The sequence below is a fragment of the Panthera uncia genome (genome assembly GCF_023721935.1).
Source record: "Panthera uncia isolate 11264 chromosome E2 unlocalized genomic scaffold, Puncia_PCG_1.0 HiC_scaffold_19, whole genome shotgun sequence".
Lineage (NCBI taxonomy): Eukaryota > Metazoa > Chordata > Mammalia > Carnivora > Felidae > Panthera > Panthera uncia.
In genome coordinates this window covers 16,686,889-16,711,278 of record NW_026057588.1, presented here as the reverse complement: position 1 = coordinate 16,711,278, position 24,390 = coordinate 16,686,889, and the positions used below count along the sequence as shown (strand labels likewise).

The 24,390-nt window shown below is 39.2% G+C and overlaps 2 protein-coding genes across 4 annotated transcripts in view; one reads left to right on the top strand and one right to left on the bottom strand.

Annotated features, from left to right (window-relative positions):
* The window catches only part of ATP4A (ATPase H+/K+ transporting subunit alpha), a 94,644-nt gene that overhangs the window by 52,256 nt on the left and 17,998 nt on the right, over positions 1-24,390 (bottom strand). The gene's annotated exons all lie outside the window — the stretch shown is intronic.
* On the top strand, positions 2,316-3,326 carry PMIS2 (PMIS2 transmembrane protein). Its single transcript, XM_049621973.1, has 2 exons — positions 2,316-2,688; positions 2,864-3,326. Exons 1-2 carry the CDS (start codon positions 2,446-2,448, stop codon positions 2,990-2,992), a joined length of 372 nt encoding a protein of 123 aa, XP_049477930.1. The 5' UTR covers positions 2,316-2,445; the 3' UTR covers positions 2,993-3,326.

Sequence of the window (24,390 nt, the reverse complement as noted above, 5' to 3'; positions counted from 1 at the left end):
CCAGCTGTTGTCTACACTGTGAAGACTGGGCACTGTCACCACTGCCCAAGACCTAACCTCCTGAGTATACCAGGAGCATCTATTTCTCCACTCTCCATTCCTGCAACTATTTCTTCCCAGAACTGACCACTGGAGGTGGGAGATGTCCTGGCTCTGCTATCTTCATGGAAATCCTCAATAGTTCTCTCAATTCATTCTATAAAGCCACACATTCCTTCTACCATCATGCCCCAATAGATTGAGAAAGCACCTTGGAAGTAAACTGTTACACAGCAAGGACAAATTCATGTCAAATGCTTTTCTTGAGTATTTATGCCATTATATGTACATAAATGCAGTTTCTATGTTCAGTCTCTTGTTGGTTAGGTGACTCTCCAGCCAAGGGACCCACCAGCTAAAGATCACTGCAGTTGAAGGACTCACCTGACAAGGGATACATGGGCTCACGAATTCAGAACCCAGACAAGTTACCATACCAAAGCCACCTCAGACAAAATATTCACTAGGTAAGAGAAACCCACCACCAACCCAAGGTTCTCACCATCCAAGGGACCTCCTGGAAACCAATATACATTTTTCATCCCACCCAACATTGAATTCTTTCCCCCCTCACCTCATATTTTTTTTTTATCTGGAATATCCACCTTGCCCTTTAAAATGCTCCGAGATAATTCATTCTGTCAAGCAGAAGACTAGTTACCAATACAAGGAGAGGGTAGCAAAGATCATTACAATGCCAACCACCAGAAATAGAAGCCCAAACACTTCTTCCCACTGCATCTTGGTATCAGAGTTGCCAAGGAAAATACAACACAGTAAAGTACTGGATGGGGCACTTTTACTCACATAAAGAAGAGAAACAGCAAGATCAGCTCCAATAGTGGGTGTCTGGGCAGCAGGTGCAATTAGCCTTTATGAACTCCTCTTGTGCCACAGTGGAAGGACCCTGATCCCCGCCTTCATGGAGTCTGAAATACTAAAACCTGGGGTTCTGCCTGAGAACACAGGTACTTAAGCAGAACAAAGGAATACACAATGAGCCTGAAACAAGGAAAAATATTCCCACACAAGGTGATAAGCCTTGCATACACTGTGTGGGCTCTTTATCTCTTGGTCAGAAAGTGTTTCAGGCCCAAGACCCATTCTTATGTGGCAAGGGGATATTGGAAGACTGTGTACATGAGATCGCTTTTCCTAACACATTTCATGAAGACTTTCCTGGCCCCTGGGTTGTGTGTGTTGCTGCTGTTCGTGGTGCTTCTAGGTCTCTGCCTGTGCTTAAACACAGCTGTGTCATTGACAAACCACAAACTTAGTTACTAAGTCACAGTTCTGTAGATCAGAATGGCTAGATTCTCTAGAATGCTCAGGATCTCACAAGGCTAAAATCAAGGTGTTGACCAGTCTGTGTTCTCATCTGGAGCTAGGATCATCTCCCAATCAAATATGGTCATAACAGGATTCAGATCCTTACTATTATAGAACTGAGGTCCCATTTCCTTGCTAGCTATCAGTTGGGAGCCACTTCAGATAGGGGCTGCCTGCATTCCTTGCTATGTAGTCTCTTCCACTTTCAAGCTAGCAATGGAGAATCTCCCTTGACTGCACTCCATCCCATGCCTTGAATCATTTTTGCCAGTAAGATGTTGTCCCTTTTAAGAAGTCACTGGATTAGTGTCCCATGGAGGACATTTTCCCTCTCTTAAAGTTAACTGATTGGGGAATTTAACTACAGATACAAAATCCCTCCACAGCAGCACATAGATTAGTACTTGAATGAACAACTGGGAAAAAGTGTGTGTACACCAGGGAGCAGGAATCTTGGGGCCATCTTAGAACTCTACCTACCACAATGGTGATTTCCCATTTCCATCATTTCATCCACACTTATTAAATGACATTCTACTTTTAAGACCTTCCCCCTTTTCACCTTCTTTCTCTTTCAGTCAGTATAGACTAAAGAATTCTTTTCTAATTCAATATTTTATAATCTGTTATTGACATTATTCCTTTTCCTTCCCTTCTGTTTGTAATCTCCTAGTTTTATTACAAGGCTTGTCTACTTCCTCTCTTCCATCTAGTGAGGTAACTCTGGTACTGCCCTCCTGTAGCAGACTGGGGTCTGCAACAAGGAGGAGCCAGGATCCCATCTTACAGTTTCCAACAAATCCCTATCAGGACGGGTGGAGCCAATGTCCTGATAGAGGATGGAACCCAGCTCCAAGCTCCGAGTCCAGGAGAAGCAGAGAATTGTGGGACCACGCCCCCTTATGCAGACAGCCAATCAGGACTTGAGGCACTGGTTTCTCCATTGTGAAGAAGTGGCCTTTAACGTTTGGAGTCTTGGGATGCTGGAGTCTAGGTTTTAAACTAGGGGAGGTATAGTGGGCTTGACTCTCTGTTTTCAAGACACTCAGGATCTGTCTTTGTCTGGGTGGAAAGATCATGCCCCCAAAACACGCCCCACCTGCTGCAAAAGGCGCGGCTGCTGCAAAAGGCCCGCCTGCTGCAGGAGGCCCGCCGGCTGCAGGAGGCCCGCTGGCTGCAGGCGCCCCTGAGAAGCCGCCAGAGGAAACACAGACACCTGAAGAACTGGCATTTTATGCCCCGAATTACTTATGTTTGACCATCCTGGCCGTAATTTTGTTCCCTCCCCTGGGATTAATAGCTATATTCTTCAGTTACAAGGTAAAACAACACCTATGTGATGGCCCATCCTGCCCTCTACCTGCCCCTTACACCTGTTTCTGCCCTGGGACCTGGATAGGGGCTTTCCCTCAGTGACCATTGGTCCCCAGCCCTTCCCCAAGGGTATCATAAGGCTAGACTCAGAAACCCATACCTAAAGCTCCCATCCCTACAGACTTTGCAGGCCAACAAGAACAGCGAATGGGACGATGCTTACCTCAACTCAGGCCGAACTGGCTGGCTGGATGTATTTGCCATACTCATTGGTTTAGGCATCATTTATGCCTATACCCTATTTATGTGAAGGCCAGGCCAAGTAGTCCATGAGTCCACCTCAAATAGGACTTACCCACCAAGGCCCTAACCAACCAAATCAGCCACCATGCAAGAAACCAACAGCCAAGACATCTTCTAGCCAGAAAACCTATTGGCCAAGGAACTCAACATCCAAGCAACCCACTAGCCCAGGGACATCATACTACTTCATCCTTTTCGCTGCTGGAGCCATCGTCATCCACCTTGAGGGTCCTCACTTTCATGCCCTAGATGTGCTTAGCTCCATGATACTTGGATGCTCTTTCAGAAAAAAAAAAAAAATTATTTAAACCAATAAAAAATGAAGGGAATGTTCCAGCTTCTCATGTGTGTGCATGTGTTTATTTGTTTCTGAGTCAGTGTCTGTGTTTTGCTGGAGCTATGTGTTTCATATCCCTGCTTTTTCTAGGCAAACAGAACCCTCCTTCAACTTTTGAGATCCAAAAGTCAAATTGTTAAGGGAAGAATGGAAAGACTTCAAGAAATAAACAATAGATTTGGTGCAAGAGCTAATGAAGATCACCCCCCCACCCAATCCTGAAAGGAATAGAGGAAGTAGAGAAAGAGAGATTACATGCAAGTACAACCCTAAGGAGAGTTGCATCTCAGGAAGGGGTGAGGTGTCAAACACCCCAGATACTATTTGTATTACCTCTTCACAAATAAGTCCTATAGAGGCTCCAAGGTCGCAAAGAAAATATGCTGCATGGTAGGGAGGTCTAGGAAGAAATGACCTTAGACAGCCAAGTAGGGTAGCCCATGTCTCAACTTGGTGAGAAGGAGGTGGGGTCTACAGAAATGCAAAGTACCAGGGTGGGAATGACTAGCAGAGGGGAGCCAGGGATAACACAGGAGCCATCTTGAATGAAGGAAAACAGAGATCTAGGCTGACACAATGGATAACAAACATCGAGGGGTTCCTACTGGTACCCCAACTTCACGAACAACCCCAAATTCAGACCAGAAACACTAGACTTAGTAGAATTAAATTTCCACAATGAAGGAGAATGGGGATTACCAATAGAAAGGAGGTTAAGTAGCTGTGAAAAAGACTGCTAACTCTACCAAGGGTCATCTTTTCCTCCCAGGAGCACAACTCAGCCACATTTCCTAGGTTCCCCTGTGTGGCCATGAGACTGTCTTTGGCTCTATGGAATCACTTCTATCAGAAGTCATGTGTGCCACAAACAGTCCTGGCTTTGAAACATCTCCCATGGGCACTCTCCTCCATACTCTTCTTCCCCTAGCTGACTGGCCAAGTGACACCCATGGTGCTTTGAAGGCCACAAGTTATAGAGAGGAAGAACTCCCATCAGCCTTGGTCTCTGAACCACTGTAGGAACAGTCACTGTTTCCCCAACTGCCCCCCTGGTTGAGCAGAAAATACATATTTTGCCATCACGTGTCTGGTCTATTTCATAACTCAATTCACCCTAACTAGTGAAGATGCTGGAAAATAGAGTTACATTTCTCAGACATCTGGGATTGCTACTTGAAATTCATGCCCAACAGACAGACCCATTTTGTTGGGCAGTTTATAGGAAATAATGAACGAAGGAAACAACAAAGGTCTTAGTCCATAGTTAACCTTAATCTTAACGGTCATGATGCTGTGTCTGTTTCCTACAAGATCCTGGGTATCTATGTGAATTACATGTGCTTATGGGACAGTGCTCCATGTTTTGGGTGTGTCTGGAGAGGGGATTATTCCTGGTTGTCTGCTATGTTAGTGGGCCTAGAAGGTCAGCCATCCCTGTCCCTCCCCAGAGAAGCCCAGAATGCTGGGCCTGTCACATTCAGCTGCAAAGCCATGTGGAATCAGAATGGCCCATGTCGGCATGAACAGCCAGGTTCAAAAAAGTCACACTGTTATACAAGACTTGGAAATCCAGCCAATCTTCTCCACTCCAGCTCTCTGACTCCCTCTAACCTGTATTCCACTCTCAGGCATTTATCTGGTATTTATCATTCATGTAAATATAAAACAAACAAAATTTGTAGTCTTGCATCTTGAAACATCATCATTTGAATTACTATAATGACACATGCAGACTTAACAATTTTATTCACTCTTCTCTCTCTCCACTATCTCCCACAGAATGAGATGACAATTTTTAACTCAATTTACAGGCTTTCCATTTCATTATGCTGTATAAGTAGACTCCATTACTGGACTACCATGGTGATTACGTACTCTTGCTGAACTCATATTTGAACTCAGGAGCCAACCAATCCATCTGCCTGTAATCCTTCAGATTTTTCTTCCTTTTCTTCTTCTTCTGCCTCCTCTTCCTCTACCTTCTTCTCTTCCACATCCTGCCCCTCCTGCCCCTCCTCATCTTCACTTTGTTTGTTCTACTTCCTCAGTTATCTATGTGCCCCTTCACTAATCATTCCCAAACTCTCCAGAAGAATTCTATCACTGCTTTCAACAGAATTTCCCCATGGTCCAGTAGGCCAGGTAATTTTTCAATTCTCTTTCTCCCTTGGATCATTAAACCTTGGATCATTTATTTACTTGGGATTTTTTAATTTACACAACATTCACAAAAATACACCCACAAGTAATACAAAGAGTATGGAAGAGCTCACTTCATGGCTGGATGTGGTATCATTTTCCTCTCTCAAAGGTAATTGCTGTCAATATTTTGTTGTAACTCTTTCTAGTTACCTTTCTATGCATTTCCATGTGCATTTGTGTCCACACATATTGCCATTACACTGTTTTTCTGTTTACCACTAGGTCTTGATGATCTTCAATACTCAATTAGTATTGAAGATCTTCAACACTTAATGCCCTGTATTCCACTTTTGAATTATCCCCCTCTGTCTTCTTCTGGCCCAAAGGGTACATTCCCATGTTCTCAGACCTGCCTTTTCTCTCTCAATGGTAGCTCACGGATTCCAGCACCTGGCATGAACCTGTAGGCCCTTCTTCCTCCTGGGAGGATAAGGATATCCTGAGCAGGGTAAGAGGGAGAGTATCCATAGAATAAACAGCTGCAGGAGAGCAGATTCTGCTGTATACCAAGAACTAGTTTTGCAAATTTTATTTCTGACCACTGAAAACTTAACAAACTTTAGGACACTCACACTGTGACATTATTACCATGTCCTATGATTGTGATTCTTAACCTCTTACAGTCTTCAATTCTGATGACCCATTTATTGTATCACCCTTGTAATAATACTTAAACTGATGTCCTTATTTTCTGGAAGAAACATGTACTTTTGAATTTTCTTTGCTGTTTTTTGTTTTTTTGGTTTTTTTATTTTAGAGAGAGAGAGAGAGAGCATGCATACAAGCAGGGGAGAGGGGCAGAAGGAGAGAGATAGAATCTTAAGCAGACTCCATGCTTAGCATGGAGACTGATGCAGGGCTCAATCTCATAACCCTGGGATCATGACCTGAGCCAAAATCAAGAGTCAGACACCCAACCAACTGAGCCACTTGAGTGCCCCTGAATTTTCTTCGTTAAGCCAGAAGGACATTACTAGCATGAAATCCATGGGTATGTGGATTAAAAAAAGAAAAATAATAATTCCCCAATAACCCATGATAGAGCTATATTTCTTATTCAAATGAAGAGTTTGAGAATCTGAGTCTCATTTAAATCAAGAGTACACTGGGTTTCTAATTTTAAAAATATTTTTATTCAAGTGCATAAGAGTGTACAAATCATATGTGCATACCAATGAACTTCCACACACTTTCACAAAATGCACACTTATGTAACCTGCTCCTTAAACAAGGCATAGGCCAGAAAATTCTGGTGCCCTCTTCCAGTCACTTCCTACAAAAGATAACTCCCGGGGCGCCTGGGTGGCTCGGTCGGTTAAGCGTCCGACTTCGGCTCAGGTCATGATCTCATGGTCCGTGGGTTCGAGCCCCGCGTCGAGCTCTGTGCTGACAGCTCAGAGCCTGGAGCCTGCTTCAGATCCTGTGTCTCCCTCTCTCTGTGACCCTCCCCTGTTCATGCTCTGTCTCTCTCTGTCTCAAAAATAAATAAACGTTAAAAAAATTTAAAAAGAAAAAGATAACTCCCACCCTAACCTGCTCTCCCTTTTTAAAATAACTGCCTGGTAGACCATGTCAGGGAATGCCAAATTTACTAACGGGACTTCCTGTTGATGGATATTTAGATTATTCCTACCTTTTGGCTGCCACAAACCATAGTGCAAAGAACATCCCTGAGCATGCTTCTCTGTTCACATGAGCAGGTTTTTCTCTAGAACAGAGTCCAAGAAGTGGGATTGCAGGGTTCAAGCATAAAGGGCTTTGTACACTTTGATGGCTAATACCATGATGACTTCTGCAAAGGCTTCATCAAATCACACACCTAATCCCAGTGTTTGAAAAAAACATTCTTTGTCTTCTTGTCATCACATGATATCATCAGTCCTATGAAATTCTGCCAATTTGGTGAGTGAGAAGTGATAGCTCCTTATTGCTTTAATTTACATTCCTCTGATGACTAGTGAATTTGAACACTGCTAAGGACTGAATTGTATCCCCCCAAAATTGATATATTTTTAATTATTTTTTTTTGTTTTAATTCCAGCATAGTTACCATACAGTGTTATAGTAGTTTCAGGTGTACAAAACAGTGAGTCAACAATTCTATACATTACTCAGTGCTCATCATGGTAAGCACACTCTTAATCCCCATCACCTACGCCACCCATCCCCCACCCACTTCCCCTCTAGTAACCATCATTTTGTTCTCTGTAGCTAAGAGTCTGTTTCTTGGTTTGTCTCTCTTTTTTTGTCCTTTGCTCATTCATTTTGTTTCTTAAATTCCACATATGAGTGAAATCATATGGGATTTGTCTTTCTCTGGCTGACTTATTTCACTTAGCATATGCATATACATCTTTATACATACCATATATATATGTGTGTGTATACATATATATATGTATGTATATATATATGTATGTGTGTATACATATATATGTGTGTGTATATATATATATATATATATATATATATATACACCACATCTTCTGCATCCATTTATCTATTGATGGGCACTTGGGTTGGTTCCATAATTTAACTATTATAAACAATGCTGCAATAAACATAGGGGCGCACGTATCGCTCTGAATTAGTGTTTTTGTATTTTAGAGGTAAATACCCAGTAGTGCGATTACTGGATCATGGGGTAGTTCTACAAAACTGATATACTGAAACCTTAACTCCCTACATAACTGTGTTTGAAGATAGCTGACAATATTGTATTGAGAATATAAAAAGCCAAAAGCAACAAAGATTAGAAAGGACCAGAAAACACCACCAGAAACTCCAACTCTACAAGCAACATAATGGCAATAAATTCATATCTTTCAGTACTCACTCTAAACATCAATGGACTAAGTGCTCCAATCAAAAGACATAGAGTAACAGAATGGATAAGAAAACAAGATCCATCTATATGCTGTTTACAAGAGACCCACTTTAGACCTAAAGACACCTTCAGATTGAAAGTAAGGGGATGGAGAACCATCTATCATGCTAATGGTCAACAAAAGAAAGCTGGAGTAGCCATACTTATATCAGACAATCTAGACTTTCAAATAAAGACTGTATCAAGAGATGAAGAAGGGCATTATATCATAATTAAGGGGTCTATCCACCAAGAAGACCTAACAATTGTAAACATTTATGCGCCAAATGTGAAAGCACCCAAATATATAAGTCAATTAATCACAAACATAAAGAAACTCATTGATAGGAATACCATAACAGTAAGGGACTTCAACACCCCACTTACAACAATGGACAGATCATCCAATCAGAAAATCAACAAGGAAACAATGGCTTTGAATGGCACACTGGACCAGATGGAATTAACAGATATATTCAGAACATTTCATCCTAAAGCAGTGGAATATACATTCTTCTCCAGTGCACGTGGAATGTTCTCCAGAATAGACCACATACTGGGACATAAATCACCCCTCAGCAAGTACAAAAAGATCGAGATCATACCATGAATATTTTCAGACCACAACACTATGAAACTCGAAATCAACCACAAGAAAAAATTTGGAAAGGTAACAAATAGTTGGAGACTAAAGAACATCCTACTAAAGAACGAATGGGCTAACCAAGAAGTTAAAGAGGAAATTGAAAAGTATATGGAAGCCAATGAAAATGATAACACCACAACCCAAAACCTCTGGGACACAGCAAAGGCGGTCATAAGAGGAAAGTATATAGCAATCCAGGCTTTCCTAAAGAAGGAAGAAAGGTCTCAGATACACAACCTAACCTTACACCTTAAAGAGCTGGAAAAAGAACAGCAAATAAAACCCAAAACCAGCAGAAGACAGGAAATAATAAAGATTAGAGCAGTAATTAATGCTATTGAAACCAAAAAAAACAGTAGAACAGATCAATGAAACCAGAAGCTGGTTCTTTGAAAGAATTAGGAAAACTGATAAACCACTAGCCAGTTTGATCAAAAAGAAAAAGGAAAAGACCCAAATAAATAAAATCAAGAATGAAAGAGGAGAGATCACAACCAACACAGTAGAAATAAAAACAATAAGATAATATTATGAGCAATTATATGCCAATAAAATGGGCAATCTGGAGGAAATAGACAAATTCCTAGAAACATATACACTACCAACACTGAAACAGGAAGAAGTAGAAAATTTGAACAGACCCATAACCAGTAAAGAAATCAAATTAGTAATAAAAAATCTCCCAAAAAACAAGAGTCTAGGGCCAGATCGTTTTCCAGGGAAATTCTACCAAACATTTAAGGAAGAGTTAACACCTATTCTCTTGAAGCTGTTCCAAAAAATAGAAATGGAAGGAAAACTTCCAAACTCTTTCTATGAGGCCAGCATTACCTTGATTCCAAAACCAGACTGAGACCCCACTAAAAAGGAGAACTATAGACCAATTTCCCTGATGAACATGAATGCAAAAATCCTCAACAAGATATTAGCCAACCAGATCCAACAATACATTAAAAACATTATTCACCACGACCAAGTGGGATTTATACCTGGGATGCAGGGCTGGTTCAATATCTGCAAAAACAATTAACGTGGTTCATCACACCAATAAAAGAAAGGACAAGAATCATATGATCTTCTCTATAGATGCAGAGAAAGCATTTGACAAAATACAGCATCTTTTCTTGATAAAAACCCTCAAGAAAGTAGGGATAGAGGATCATACCTCGAGATCATAAAAGTCATATATGAATGACCCAATGCTAATATCATCCTCAATGGGGAAAAACTGAGAGCTTTCCCCCTAAGGTCAGAGACAAGACAGGGATGTCCACTCTCACCACTGTTACTCAACATAGTATTGGAGGTCTCAGCCTCTGCAACCAGACAACACAAAGAAATAAAAGGCATCCAAATCGGCCAAGAGGAGATAAAACTTTCACTCTTCGCAGATGACATGATACTCTACATGGAAAACCCAAAAGATTCCACCAAAAGACTGCCAGAACTGATTCATGAATTCAGCAAAGTTGTAGGATATAAAATCAATGCACAGAAATCAGTTGCATTCCTATTCACCAACAATGAAGCAACAGAAAGAGAAATCAAGGAATCAATCCCATTTATAATTGCACCAAAACCCATAAAATACCTAGGAATAAATCTAACCAAAGAAGTGAAAAATCTGTACATTGAAAACTATAGTAAGCTTATGAAAGAAGTTGAAGCAGACACAAAAAAATGGAAAAAGATTCCATGCTCCTGGATAGGAAGAACAAATACTGTTAAATGTCGATACTACCCAAAGCAATCTACATATTCAATGCAATCCCTATCAAAATAACACCAGCATTCTTCACAGAGCTAGAACAAATAATCCTAAAACTTGTATGGAACCAGAAAAGACCCCAAATAGCCAAAGCAATCTTGAAAAAGAAAACCAAAACAGGAGGCATCACAATCCTGGACTTCAAGCCATACTACAAAGCTGTAATCATCAAGACAGTATCGTACTGGCACAAGAACACCCAGATCAATGGAACAGAATAGAGAACTCAGAAATGGACCCACAAACGTATGGCCAAGTAATCTTTGACAAAGCAGGAAAGAATATCCCATGAAATAAAGACAGTCTCTTCAGCAAGTGGTGCTGGGAAAACTGGACAGCAACATGCAGAAGAATGAACCTGGACCACTTTCTTACACTATACACAAAAATAAACTCAAAATGGATGAAAGACCTAAATGTAAGAAAGGAAGCCATCAAAATCCTCAAGGAGAAAGCAGGCAAAGATGTTGGCCGCAGCAACTTCTTACTCAACACATCTCCGGAGGCAAAGGAAACAAAAGCAAAAATTAACTACTGGGACTTCGTCAAAATAAAAATCTTCTGCACAGTGAAGGAAACAGTTAGCAAAACTAAAAGGCAACCAACAGAATAGGAGAAGATATTTGCAAATGACATATCAGATGAAGGATTAGTATCCAAAATCTATAAAGAACTTATCAAACTCAACACCCAAAACACATACAATCCAGTGAAGAAATGGGCAAAAGACATGAATGGACACTTCTCCAAAAGAAGACATCCAGATGGCCAACAGACACATGAAAATATGCTCAACATCACTCATCATCAGGGAAATACAAATCAAAACCACAATGAAATACCACCTTACACCTGTCAGAATGGCTAACATTAGCAACTCAGGCAACAACAGATGTTAGTGAGGATGAGGAGAAAGAGGATCTCTTTTGCATTGTTGGTGGGAATGCAAGCTGGTGCAGCCACTCTGGAAAACAGTATGGAGTTTCCTCAAAAAATTAAAAATAGAACTACCCTACGACCCAGAAATTGCACTACTAGGTATTTATCCAGGGATATAGGTGTGCTGTTTCGAAGGGACACATGCACCCCAATGTTTATAGCAGCACTATCAACAATAGCCAAAGTATGGAAAGAGCCCAAATGTCCATCGATGGATGAATGGATAAAGAAGATGTGGTATATATATATACAATGGAGTATTACTTGGCAATCAAAAGCAATGAAATCTTGCCATTTGCAACTACATGGATGGAACTGGAGGGTATTATGTTAAGCGAAATTAGTCATTCAGAGAAAGACAAATATCATATGACTTCACTCATATGAGGACTTTAAGAGACAAAACAGATTAACATAAGGGAAGGGAAACAAAAATAATATAAAAACAGGGATGGGGACAAAACATAAGAGATTCTTAAATATGGAGAACAAACAGAGGGTTACTGGAGGGGTTGTGGGAGGCGGGATGGGCTAAATGGGTAGGGGGCATTAAGGAATCTACTCCTGAAATCATTGTTGTACTATATGCTAACTAATTTGGATGTAAATTTAAAAATATATAAAATTATTAAAAAAGAATATAAAAAGTGTACCAAAACCAAATATTTTTTAAAAATCCAATTAGAAAACGGACAAAAGCATGGCCATTCTTCTACCAAAGAAGATACACAGATGGCAAGTAAACACATGAATATGTTAAACTCATTAGCCATCAAGGTAATGCAAATTAAAGCCACAATGAGATATCACTGCAAAACTGCCAGAGTGGCTAAGATTTACAAAAAGTAGTGGTAACATCAAATACTAGCAAGAGTGCAGAGAAACCTGATCCTTATACATTGCTGGTGGCAATGGAAGACGGTATATCTAGTTTGGAAAACAATTTAGCAGTTACTTATAAAACTAAATACGCAATCCAAGAATTGAGTTGTTGGATATTTACATCTGAGAAATGAAACTTACATTCACACACAAATGAATTCACACTTGCACATGAATGTTTACAGAAGTGTGGAGCTTGAACTGACCTTGAGATCAACACCTGAGCTGAGATCAAGAGCTGGACACTTAACTGACTGAGCCACCCAGGTGCTACTATATATGTTTTCTTTGTAACAGGCAAAAAAAATAGAAACAATCCAATGTCCATCAATAGGTGAATTTCTATACAATTTGGTATTTCCATACAAATAAATATTAAGCAGTAATAAATAGGAATGAATTACTGATACACACAACAACATGGATAAATCTCATAATTATGTTGTGTGAAAAGAAAACAGAGAAAAGAGAGCATATATTATGATTCCAATTATGTAAAAATTCTAGCAAATGTAAACTAATCTATAATTACAAAAAATGGAGCAGTGGTTTCCTGGGGACGCTAGGGGTTATGGGGACAGAGAGTGTTGGGGTGAAAAGGGATTTCAAAGAGGCTTGAGGAAACTTTTTGGGGTTACAGAGGTGTTCATTATCTCGACTGTGGTCATGATTTCACAAGTGTTTTCATGCATTCATCAAAACTTATCAAACTGTACATTTAAGTATGTGTAGTCTGAAACACAGCCACATTCCTTTATGTACTGACTTATTGTCTATGACTGTTTCTATGCTACAACAGCAGAGTCGAGTAGTTGCAATGGAGATTATATGCGTGCTCTCATCACTTTGCACTGCTTCTTGGCACACTACAAACACTCATGATGCAGTTAAAATTCAAGAGAGTTTCAAGTGCCACACATATCCACATACCATGACTTGTTTTTGTTTTTCTTAATGTCATGAGCCAAAAAAGGAGAGAGAGAAAAATGGCTTCGAATGTCATGCTTTTAAGTGTGGATTATTGTGTTAATGAACTATATGGTGAACATTGTGTTTATTACAAAATAACACTGTAACTGTGCTAAAAGACCACACTATATATTGAAATTACCAGAATAAAGCCCGCTATGCAATATTCCTAACCCCCTGGAAAGAAATGTTCAGAAAAATTGGAATGTGTAAAGTGGAATATCTCATCACAAATTTCTTCACAAAAATAAAAAATGAAAATGAGGCTACAGCCAAAGTAAGTTTCTGAATGGCCCATTTGTTCATCAAGCAAGGAAAGCTTTTACCAATGGTCAGTTAATTAAATCATATTTTATTGCAGCAAAAGAAAATATGTCCAGAGCAAGTAAAGTTATTTAAGACTATTCACCCTTCATGAGAATTACTAAAGAGTAGGGAGGATTGGAAGCAACATCATGGTCAATTACTAAAACATATCTACAGTAGTCAATTCATACAGACCAAAAGTAGAAAGGTAGTTGCCACAAATCAATAAATGTGATAGACCGTATTAATAGAATGAAAGATAAAAATCATATGATCATCTCAATACATGCAGAAAAAAAAATCTGACAAAACACAACAGCATTTCATGATAAAAACTCTCAACAAATTTGATATAGAAGGAACATATCTGAACACAATAAAAGCCATATATGACAAACCCACAGCAAGTTTCATACTCAATGGTGAAAAGTGGAAAGCTTTACCTCTAAGATCAGGAACAAGGCAAGTATGCCCACTCTTATTCAACACAATACTGGAAGTCCTATCTAGAGCAATCAGGAAAAAAAAATACAAAGCATTCAAATGAAAGGAAGAAGTAAAATCATCTTATTTGCAGTTGATATGAACTTATATATTGCAAAATCCCCAAGACTCAACCAAAAAACTGTTAGAACTAATCAACAAATTCACTAAAGTTGTAAAATATAAAATCAACATACAGAAATTAGATGCATTTCTATATGCTAATAATGAAATATTTGAAAAAGAAACAAAATATTCCCATTCACAATAGCATAAAAAAAAACAATAAAATACTTAAGTATAAATTTAACCAAGGAGCAGAAAGATCTGTACACTGAAAACTATAAGCCTCTGGTCAAAAAAATTGAAGAAGACACAAACAAATGGAAAGATATTCTCTGTTCATGGACTGGAATAATTAATTTTGTTAAAATGACCATACTACTCAAAGCCACCTACAGATTTCATGAAATCCGTATTAAATCTGTATTCCAATGACAATTTACAGAAATAGAAAAAACACTCCTAAAATTTGTATGGAGTACTCACCCAAATAGCCAAAGCAATCTTGAGAAAGAAGAACAAAGCTGGAGGTATCACACGTCCTGATTTCAAACTTACCAGAAAGCTAAAGTGATCAAAGCAGTATGGCACTAGCATATAAATAGACATATATATCAATGGAACAGAATAGATAGCCCAGAAACAAACCGCTGCATACATGGCCAACTAATATTTGATAAAGGAGCCAATATTCAATGAGAAAAGCATAGTCTCTTCAATAAATAGTATTGGGAAAACTGCATAGCCACATGCAGAAAAATGAAATTGGACCTTTATCTTACACCACTCACAAAAATCAACTCAAAATGAATTAAAGACTTCAACATAGAATTGAAACCGTAGAGGCGCCTGGGTGGCTCAGTCAGTTGAGTGTCAGACTCTGGCTCGGGTCATGGTCTCACGGTTTGTGAGTTCGAGTCCCACATTGGGCTCTGTGCTGACAGCTAGGAGCTTGGAGCATGCTTCAGATTCTGTGTCCCCCTCTCTCTCCGCCCCACCCCTGTTTGTGCTCTCTCTCTGTCTTTTCAAAATGAATAAACATTAAAAAAAATTTTTTAAAAAGAATTGAAACTGTAAAACTTATAGAAGAAAACATAACGAAAAGTTCCTTGACATTGGTGTTGACAATGACTTTTTTGGATATGACACCAATAGCACAAACAACAAAGGGTAAAATAAATATGTTAGACTACATCAATCTATAAAGTTTCTGCATAGCAAAGCAAACAATAAACACAATGAGAAGGCAACCTATGGAAGGGGAGAAAATCCTTGCAAACCATATACATGATAATGGGTTCTATCAAAAATATATGAAGAACTCATACAATTCAATAATGAAACAAAATCAATCCAGCTTAAAAATAGGCAGAAGAACAGAAAAGACACTTTCCCAAAGAAGACATCCAAATGGCCAACAGGTATATAAAAAAACACTCAACGTCACTAATCAGCAGGGAAATGCAGATTAAAACCACAATGAGCTATCACCTCACACCTGTTAGAACAGCTACCATTAAAAAGACAAAAGATAACAAGTGGTGGAGGATATGGAGAAAAGAGAAATGCTGTACACTGTTGGTGGGAATGTAAATTCATACAGGTGCTAAGGAAAACAATATGGAGGTTCTGCAAAAAATTAAAAATAAAACTACCATATGATCCATCAATCCACTTCTGGGTATTTAGCTACAGGAGATGAAAATAGGCTCTCAAAGACATCTGCACTCCTGTGTTCATTGCAGCATTATTCACAATAGGTAAGACATGGAAACAATAAGTATCTGTTAGTGGATGAACAGATAATAAAGATGTGGTAAAAAAAAAACTCATACAAATACATATTTGGATTATATATTACATATATTTATTATATATTATATATTTGGATATATATTCAGCCATGAAAAAGAATGAAATTCTGACATTTGCAACAGCGTGATATAAGCCAGACAAAGACAAAATATCTTATGATATCACTGATATGTGTAACCTAAAAACATCCAAACTCAAAGAAACAGAGAGAATAGTGGTTGCCAGAGGCTGTGGGTGGGGGTATTGGGGAGATGTTGCCCAAAAACTACAAACTCCCAGTTAGAAGAATAGGTTCCGGGGACGTAATGCACAAAATTGTAATGATAGAGAACAATGCTGTACTACTTACTTGAAAGTTGCTAACAGAGTAAATCTTAAATAGTCTCATTACAAGAAAGAAATGGTAATTATCTGTCATAATGGGGGTGCTATCTAACATTACAGTGAGGATAATATTGCAATATATAAAAGTATATCAAATCAACACATTGTACACCTTAAAATGACACAATATTGTATGTCAACTACAATTAACCCTTGAACAATGCAGTGCGGGGGACCCCCATGCAGGTGAAAATCCACCTATAATTTTTGACTCCCCAAAAACTTAACTACTAATAGCCTACTATGGACCAGAAGCCTTACCAATAACTTAAGCAGTCAATTAACATGTATTTTGTATGTTATAAGCAGCATATATTGTATTCTTACAATAAAGTAAGCTAGAGAAAAAATGTTAAGAAAATCATAAGGAAGAGAAAATGCATTTACAGTACTGGACATATATTTATTGGGAAAAAAACCTCCACATATGGCTTTCCAGGTGCGCCAGGGGCTGTGGAAATCTATGATGTTTCCTATTAAGCCAATAGTATCAACAAGAAACTTCATTCACTGTTGTCAGTTCCAGGAATTTTTGTCAGAAATAGAAGCTGAATATCCTGATTTAAAGAGGAATCAGATAGGGAGTCAACATGGTGGAGAAGTAGGGGGTCCCGAAGTTCCCTCATCTCGAATACAGCAGTATTGAGGCCAGAAGACTTGGAATTCCAGGAATCCAGGCTACAGAGTGACAGAAACATCTCCAGGGGCCCACAGGGACAGCTTGGGCAGCATAGGCACAGAGGAGAGGGATCCCCTTCTGTGGAGAGACAAAAGGAAGAGAAAGAGAGGCTGTGGAAGTGTGGAATTGTATTTGGACAAGAGAAAAACCTCTCTGGACAAAGGTCTGGGGAACGTAAAAAACGGAGTCAGTTTCTAACTTGCAAACAGCCTTAGGAGTGATGATCCAGGGTTGGCATGACTTTCTCCAGACCTCAGCTACCCTGGGTGGAGGGTGGGGGAGCCAGCTTCGGCTCGGTAGCTAGCTCAGAGGCGAATTGGGAGAGCAGTCCCCTCTCTTGAGCACTGTAAGAAGAAGGTATATTGCAGCTCCAAGGACAAAAGACCTGCAGGTGCCAGCCAGAGGCCCTCTGTTGGCTGGGCAGAGTGGCATTACCCCAGAACCAGGTCATGCAGAGTGGAATCCTTTAGGACATAGGGATTTGAATCCCAGCCCAGTGCCTGGGGGGCATGGGAGACTGTGGAGTGGAACAAACTGGCCTGCTCACATCCCTGGCACTGTGAGGACAGCCTTAACAGTGTGGTTTGGGACACATGGTCCAGGGAGGAGAGACAGGGGTGTTGCCATTTTTCTCCCCATCACCAACATGATGGGCTTCAGAGAACAGGACAGCTGCCCCAGTGGAGACCAGACCTGCTTACACCAAACCCCACCCCTCTGTGCCTGGTAACTGCATATCTACCAGAGCAAGATTGACACTGAACCAGAGGGCTCCTCCTCCAGACCAGCACAGCCACTTGTTCCAAGGCACCACTGGACATTGGTCCAGTGGTTTTGCATTTTCTGATTTGATTCTTGGTCAATTCTTATTATATATATTTTTTTCTTTTCTTCTTATTTCTTCCCTTCTCTATTCTGATTGTTGGTTTGTTTAAGCAGGCATTTTTAATCTATTCTTCTTACACCTCTTCTGTATCTCCTTCTTCTTTATTTTCCTCTCTCTCTCGCTCGCTCTCTTTCTCTCTCTCTAGATTAAGCCGTATAGTTTCTCTGATTCTCTGCCTGGTCAATTTTTTTCTTTTCTTTTTCCCTGCCCCTGTCATTTCTCTCTTTGTATGGGATAAGGCTTCTTCCACCACTACCCCCCTTTTAAATTTTTTCCAGGGTTACTTCAATGAACAAATCAAAGCACACCTGGTGGGAAGTCCAAACCATCACTACGAGTAGGGAGATAAAGCAACCAGAGTCACAACAACAGGGAGCACACAGGACACTCCAAAACACCTCCTGAAGGGCCAGGCCCTGGACAGCGTATGACCCGTTTTGAATACAGTAGTACTAGCAGGTGCAGGACACATAAAAGACAAAACTAGCCAAAATGATGAAACAGAAGAATTCTCCTCAAAAGAAACTGCAGGAAGAAATGACAGCCAGAGACTTTCTCAAAACAGATATAAACAATATATGTGAACAAGAATTTAGAATAATAGTCATAAGACTAAGAGCTGGGCTTGAAAGAAAGCATAGAAGGCAGCAGAGAATCTATAGCTGCAGAGATCAAGGACCTCTGCACAATTAATTAAGGACAATTAATTAAGAAATGCTGTAAATGAGATGCAAAATAAACTAGATGCAGTGACAGCAAGGATGGGAGAATAAGTGAACTACATGATAAAATTATGGAAAATGATGAAGCCAAGAAAAAGAGAGATAAGAAAATACTAGACCACGAGGGGAGAATTAGAGACCTAAGTGACTCAATGAAACATAATAATATCTGTATCATAGGAGGTCCAGAAGAAGAGAGAAAGAAAGGGGCAGAAGGTTTACTTGAACAAATTATAGCTGAGAACTTCCCTAATCTGGGGAAGGAAGCAGACGTCCAAGTCCAGGAGGCACAGAGAATTCCCCTCAGAATCAACAGGAACAGGTCAACACCATGGCATATCATAGTGAAACTGGCACAATACAAAGATAAAGAGAGAATTCTGAAAGTAGCTAGGGACAAATGGGCCTTAACCTATAAGGGTAGATACATAAGGGTTGTAGCAGACCTGTTCACTGAAACTTTGCAGGCCAGAAGGGAGTGACAGGAAATATTCAATGTGATGAATAGGAAAAATATGCAGCCAAGAATCATTTATCCAGCAAGGCTGTCATTCAGAATAGAAGGAGAGATAAAGGCTTTCCCAGACAAACAAAAACTGAAGGAGTTCATGATGATTAAAACTAGTCCTGCAGGAAGTCCTAAGGAGCACTCTGTGAGTGGAATGCTTCAAAGACTACAAAGGACCAGAGATATCACCACAATCATGAAACCTACAGATAACACAATGACGCTAAATCCATATCTTTCAATAATCACTCTGATTGTAAATGGACTAAATGCCCCAACCAAAAGACATAGGGTATCAGAATGGATTAAAAAAAAAAACAAAACAAGATCTATCTATATGCTGTTTACAAGAGACTCATTTTAGACCTGAGGACACCTGCAGATTGAAAGTGTGGAGATGGAAAACCATCTATCATGCTACTGGAAGTCAAAGGAAAGCTGGAGTAGCCATACTTATATCAGACAAACTAGATTTTAAAGACTGCAACAAGAGATAAAGAAGGGCATTATATAATAATTAAGGTGCCTATCCATCAAGAAGAGCTAATAATTGTAAATGTTTATGTCCCCAACATGAAACACCCAAGTATAAAATTAGTCACAAACATAAGCAATCTTATTGATAATAATACAGTAATTATAGGTGACTTTAATACTCCACTTACAACAATGGACAGATCATCTAGGCAGAAAATCAATAAAGAAACAATGGCTTTGAATGATACACTGGACCAGATGGACTTGACAGATATATTCAGGACTCTTCATCCAAAAGCAGAATACACATGCTTCTCGAGTGCATGGGACATTCTCCAAAATGGATCACATACTGGGTCACAAAACAGACCTAAATAAATATAAAAGGATTGAGATCATACCATGCATATTTTCAGATCACAACGCTATGAAACTTGAAATCAACAACAAGAAAAAATTTGGAAAGCCTCCAAATGCATGGGGGTTAAAGAACATCCTGCTAAAGAAATAATGGGTAAAACAGGCATATAAGAAGAAATTTAAAAATATATGGAAGCAAATTAAAATGAAAACATGACAATTCAAACACTTTGGGATGCAGCAAAGGCAGTACTAAGAGGAAAATACATTGCAATCCAGGCCTATCTCAAGAAACAAGAAAAATCCCAATATAGAACCTAACCTCACATCTAAAGGAACTAGAATCAGAGAAACAAAGAAATCCCAAATCTAGCAGAAGAAGAGAAATAATAGAGCAGGAAAAAACAATACAAAATTAAAAAAAAAAAAAACTCTTAGATCAATGAATCTAAGAGTTGTTTTTTTGAAAAACTAAACAAAATTGATAACCCCCTAGCCAGACTTCTCAAAAAGAAAAGAGAGAGAACCCAAATAGATAAAATCACAAAGGAAAGAGAAGAGATCACAACCAACACCACAGAAATACAAACAATTACAAGACAATACTATTAAAAATTGCATGCCAACAAACTGGACAATGTGGAAGAAATGGGCAAATTGCTAGACACCCACACACTACCAAAACTCAAATTGGAAAAGATAGAAAATCTGAGAAGACCCATAACCAAGAAAGAAATTGAGTCAGTTATCAAAAATCTCCCAACAAATAAGAGTCCTGGGCCAGATGGCTTCCAATGGGAATTCTACCAGACATTTAAAGCAAAGTTAATACCTATTCTTCTCAAGCTGTTCCAAAAAATAGAAATGGAAGGAAAGCTTCTAGACTCATTCTATAAAGCCAGTATTACCTTGATTCCCAAACCAGACAGAGACCCCACTAAAAAGGAGAATTACAGGCCAATATCCCTAATGAATACAGATGCAAAAATTCTCAACAGGATACTACCAAATCGAATTCAACAGTATAATTAAAAGCATTATTCACCATGATCAAGTGGGATTCATTCCTGGGCTCCAGGCTGGTTCAGTATTCACTAATCAATCAATGTGATACATCACATTAATAGAAGAAAGGATTAGAACTATATGATCCTTTCAATAGATGCAGAAAAAGCATTTGACAAAATACAGCATCCTTTCTTAATAAAAACCCTCACAAGAAAGTCGGAATAGAAGGAACATACCTTAGCATCATAAAAGCCATATATGAAAGGCCCACAGCTATATAATGCTCAATGGAGGAAAACTTAGAGCTTTCCCCATGAGATCAGGAACAGGACAGGGATGTCCACTCTCACCACTGTTGTTTAATATAGTGTTGGAAGTCCTAGCCTCAGCAATCAGACAATAAAATGAAATAAAAGGCATCCAAATTGGCAAAGAAGAAGAAGTCAAACTTTCACTTTTTGCAGATGACATGATACTCTACAGGGAAAACCCAAAAGATTCCAGTAAAAAACTGCTAGAACTGATACATGAATTCAGCAAACTCACAGGATATAAAATCAATGTACAGAAATCAGTCACATTTCTATACACCAATAATGAAGCAAAACAGAAAGAGAAATCAAGAAATAAATTGTGGGAGGCCGGACCCCGGTGCCAGGCTGAGACCGGGTCGAGCAAAGGCTCCCTGTTGACTCAGCCAACCCAGTGGTTCCCCCTCCCATTCCCCCACTTGCAAAGGCATGCAAAAGCCTTGTCAAGGCTGAGAAAGTTAATTCCTGAAGCCTGTGGTCTGTGGGTGTTGGCAGTAATGTTACCCCCCCTTTTTTCTACCCCGGGTCAAATAGAAACAAACATGGGAACTGGTTTTGCTAGCAATCTATCAACAAGGTCTTGTTGTGACCCGTTTAGAAAGTTCACAAGGTACACAGAACTAAATGTTTTGGTTGGCAGCGATCATGTGAAACCTGTTTATTCTTAGAATGACCTGATCCATAAGAGTCTTATATTATAAAAGATCGTGTACAGCAACAATAAAGCCGTCACTTGGGCCATCAGCCCAGTGGACCCTCCTGTTCCCAAACTGGCTTCTCTTCTCTTTTTTTTCTTACATTCCCCTACCCTCAGGACCCTGATCTCGCTGTTTGTTGCGCCGGTCGCAACAATCAATCCTATTTACAATTTCACCAAGAACCATAGGATACCTAGGAATAAACCTAACCAAAGAGGTAAAAGATCTATACACTGAAAATCATAGACAGCTTATGAAAGAAATTGAAGAAGACACAAAGAAATGGAAAAACATTCTATCCTCATGGATTGGAAGAACAAATATTGTTAAAATGTCAATACTTCCCAAAGCAATCTACACATTCAATGCAATCCCAATCAAAACTGCACTAGCATTCTTCCCGGAGCTAGAACAAATATTCCTAAAATTTGTATGGAACCAAAAAAGACTCTGAATAGCCAAAGTAGTGTTGAAAAAGAAAACCAAAGCAGGAGGCATCACAATCCCAGACTTTACTACAAAGCTGTAATCATCATTGGCACAAAAACAGATACATTGACCAATGGAATAGAATAGAGAACCCAGAATTGGACTCACAAAAGTATGGCCAACTAATCTTCAACAAAGCATGAAAGAGTATCCAATGGAAAAAAAGAGTCTCTTTAGCAAATGGTGCTGGAAAAACTGGACAGCAACATGCAGAAGAATGAAACTGAACCACTTTCTTACACCATACACAAAAATAAACTCAAAATGGATGAAAGACCTAAATGAGAGACAGGAAACCATCAAGACCCTAGAGGAGAAAACAGGTAACAACCTCTTTGACCTCAGCTGCAGCAACTTCTTACTTGACACGTCTCTGAAGGCAAGGGAAATAAAAGCAAAAATTAATTATTGGGACTTCATCAAGATAAAAATCTTCTGCACAGCAATGGAAACGATCAACAAAACTAAAAGGCAACTGACAAAATGGGAGAAGATATTTGCAAATGACATATCAGATAAAGGGTTAGTATCCAAAATCTACAAAGAACTTACCAAATTCAACACCTGAAGAAACAAATAATCCAGTGAAAAAATGGGCAAAAGACATGAATAGACACTTTTCCAAAGAAGACATCCAGATGGCCAACAGACACATGAAAAGATGCCCAACATACTCACCATCAGGCAAATACAAATCAAAACCACATTGAGATACCACCTCACACCGGTCAGAGTGGCTAAAATGAACAACTCAGGGAACAACAGATGTTGACAAGGATGTGGAGAAAGGGGAACCCTCTTGCACTGTTGGTGGGAATGAAAGCTGGTGCAGCCACTCTGGAAAACAGTGTGGAGGTTCCTCAAAAAATTAAAAATAGAACTACCCTATGACCCAGCAATAGCGCTACTAGGAATTTATTCAAAGGATACAGGAGTGCCGATTCATAGGGGCACATGTACCTCAATATTTATAGCAGTGCTATCAATAATAGCCAAATTATGTAAAGAGCCCAAATGTCCATAGACTAATGAATGGATAAAGAAGATGTGGTTTATATATACAATGGAATACTACTTGGTAATTAGAAAGAATGAAATCTTGCCATTTGTAACAACATGGATGGAACTGGAGGGTATTATGCTAAGTGAAATAAGTCAGTCAGAGAAAGACAGATATCCTATGTTTTCACTCACATGTGGAATTTGAGAAACTTAACAGAAGACCATGGGGGAGGGGAAGGGGGAAAATAATTTTAAGCAGAGAGGGAGGCAAACCATAAGAGACTCTTAAATATAGAGAACAAACTGAAGGTTGATGGGGGAGCAGCGGGGAGGAGAAGATGGGTGATGGGCATTGAGGAGGGCACTTCTTGGGATGAGCACTGAGTGTTGTATATAAGTGATGAATCATGGAATCTACACCCAAACCCAAGAGCACACTGCATACACTGTATGTTAGCTAACTTGACAATAAATTATATTAAAAAAAAAGAAATGTTTAAAATAAATAAAAGTTTATTTTTAAATAAAAAGAAGAATCAGATGGAAATTATAGAACTGAAAAACATAATAATGAAATAAAAACACTCACTGTAGGGGCTATATAG

Coding starts and splice junctions, on each gene's coding strand:
- PMIS2 (XM_049621973.1), top strand. CDS start 2,446: ATGCCCCCAAAACACGCCCCACCTGCTGCAAAAGGCGCGGCTGCTGCA. Junction 2,689..2,863: donor CTATATTCTTCAGTTACAAG/GTAAAACAACAC, acceptor CCATCCCTACAG/ACTTTGCAGGCCAACAAGAA.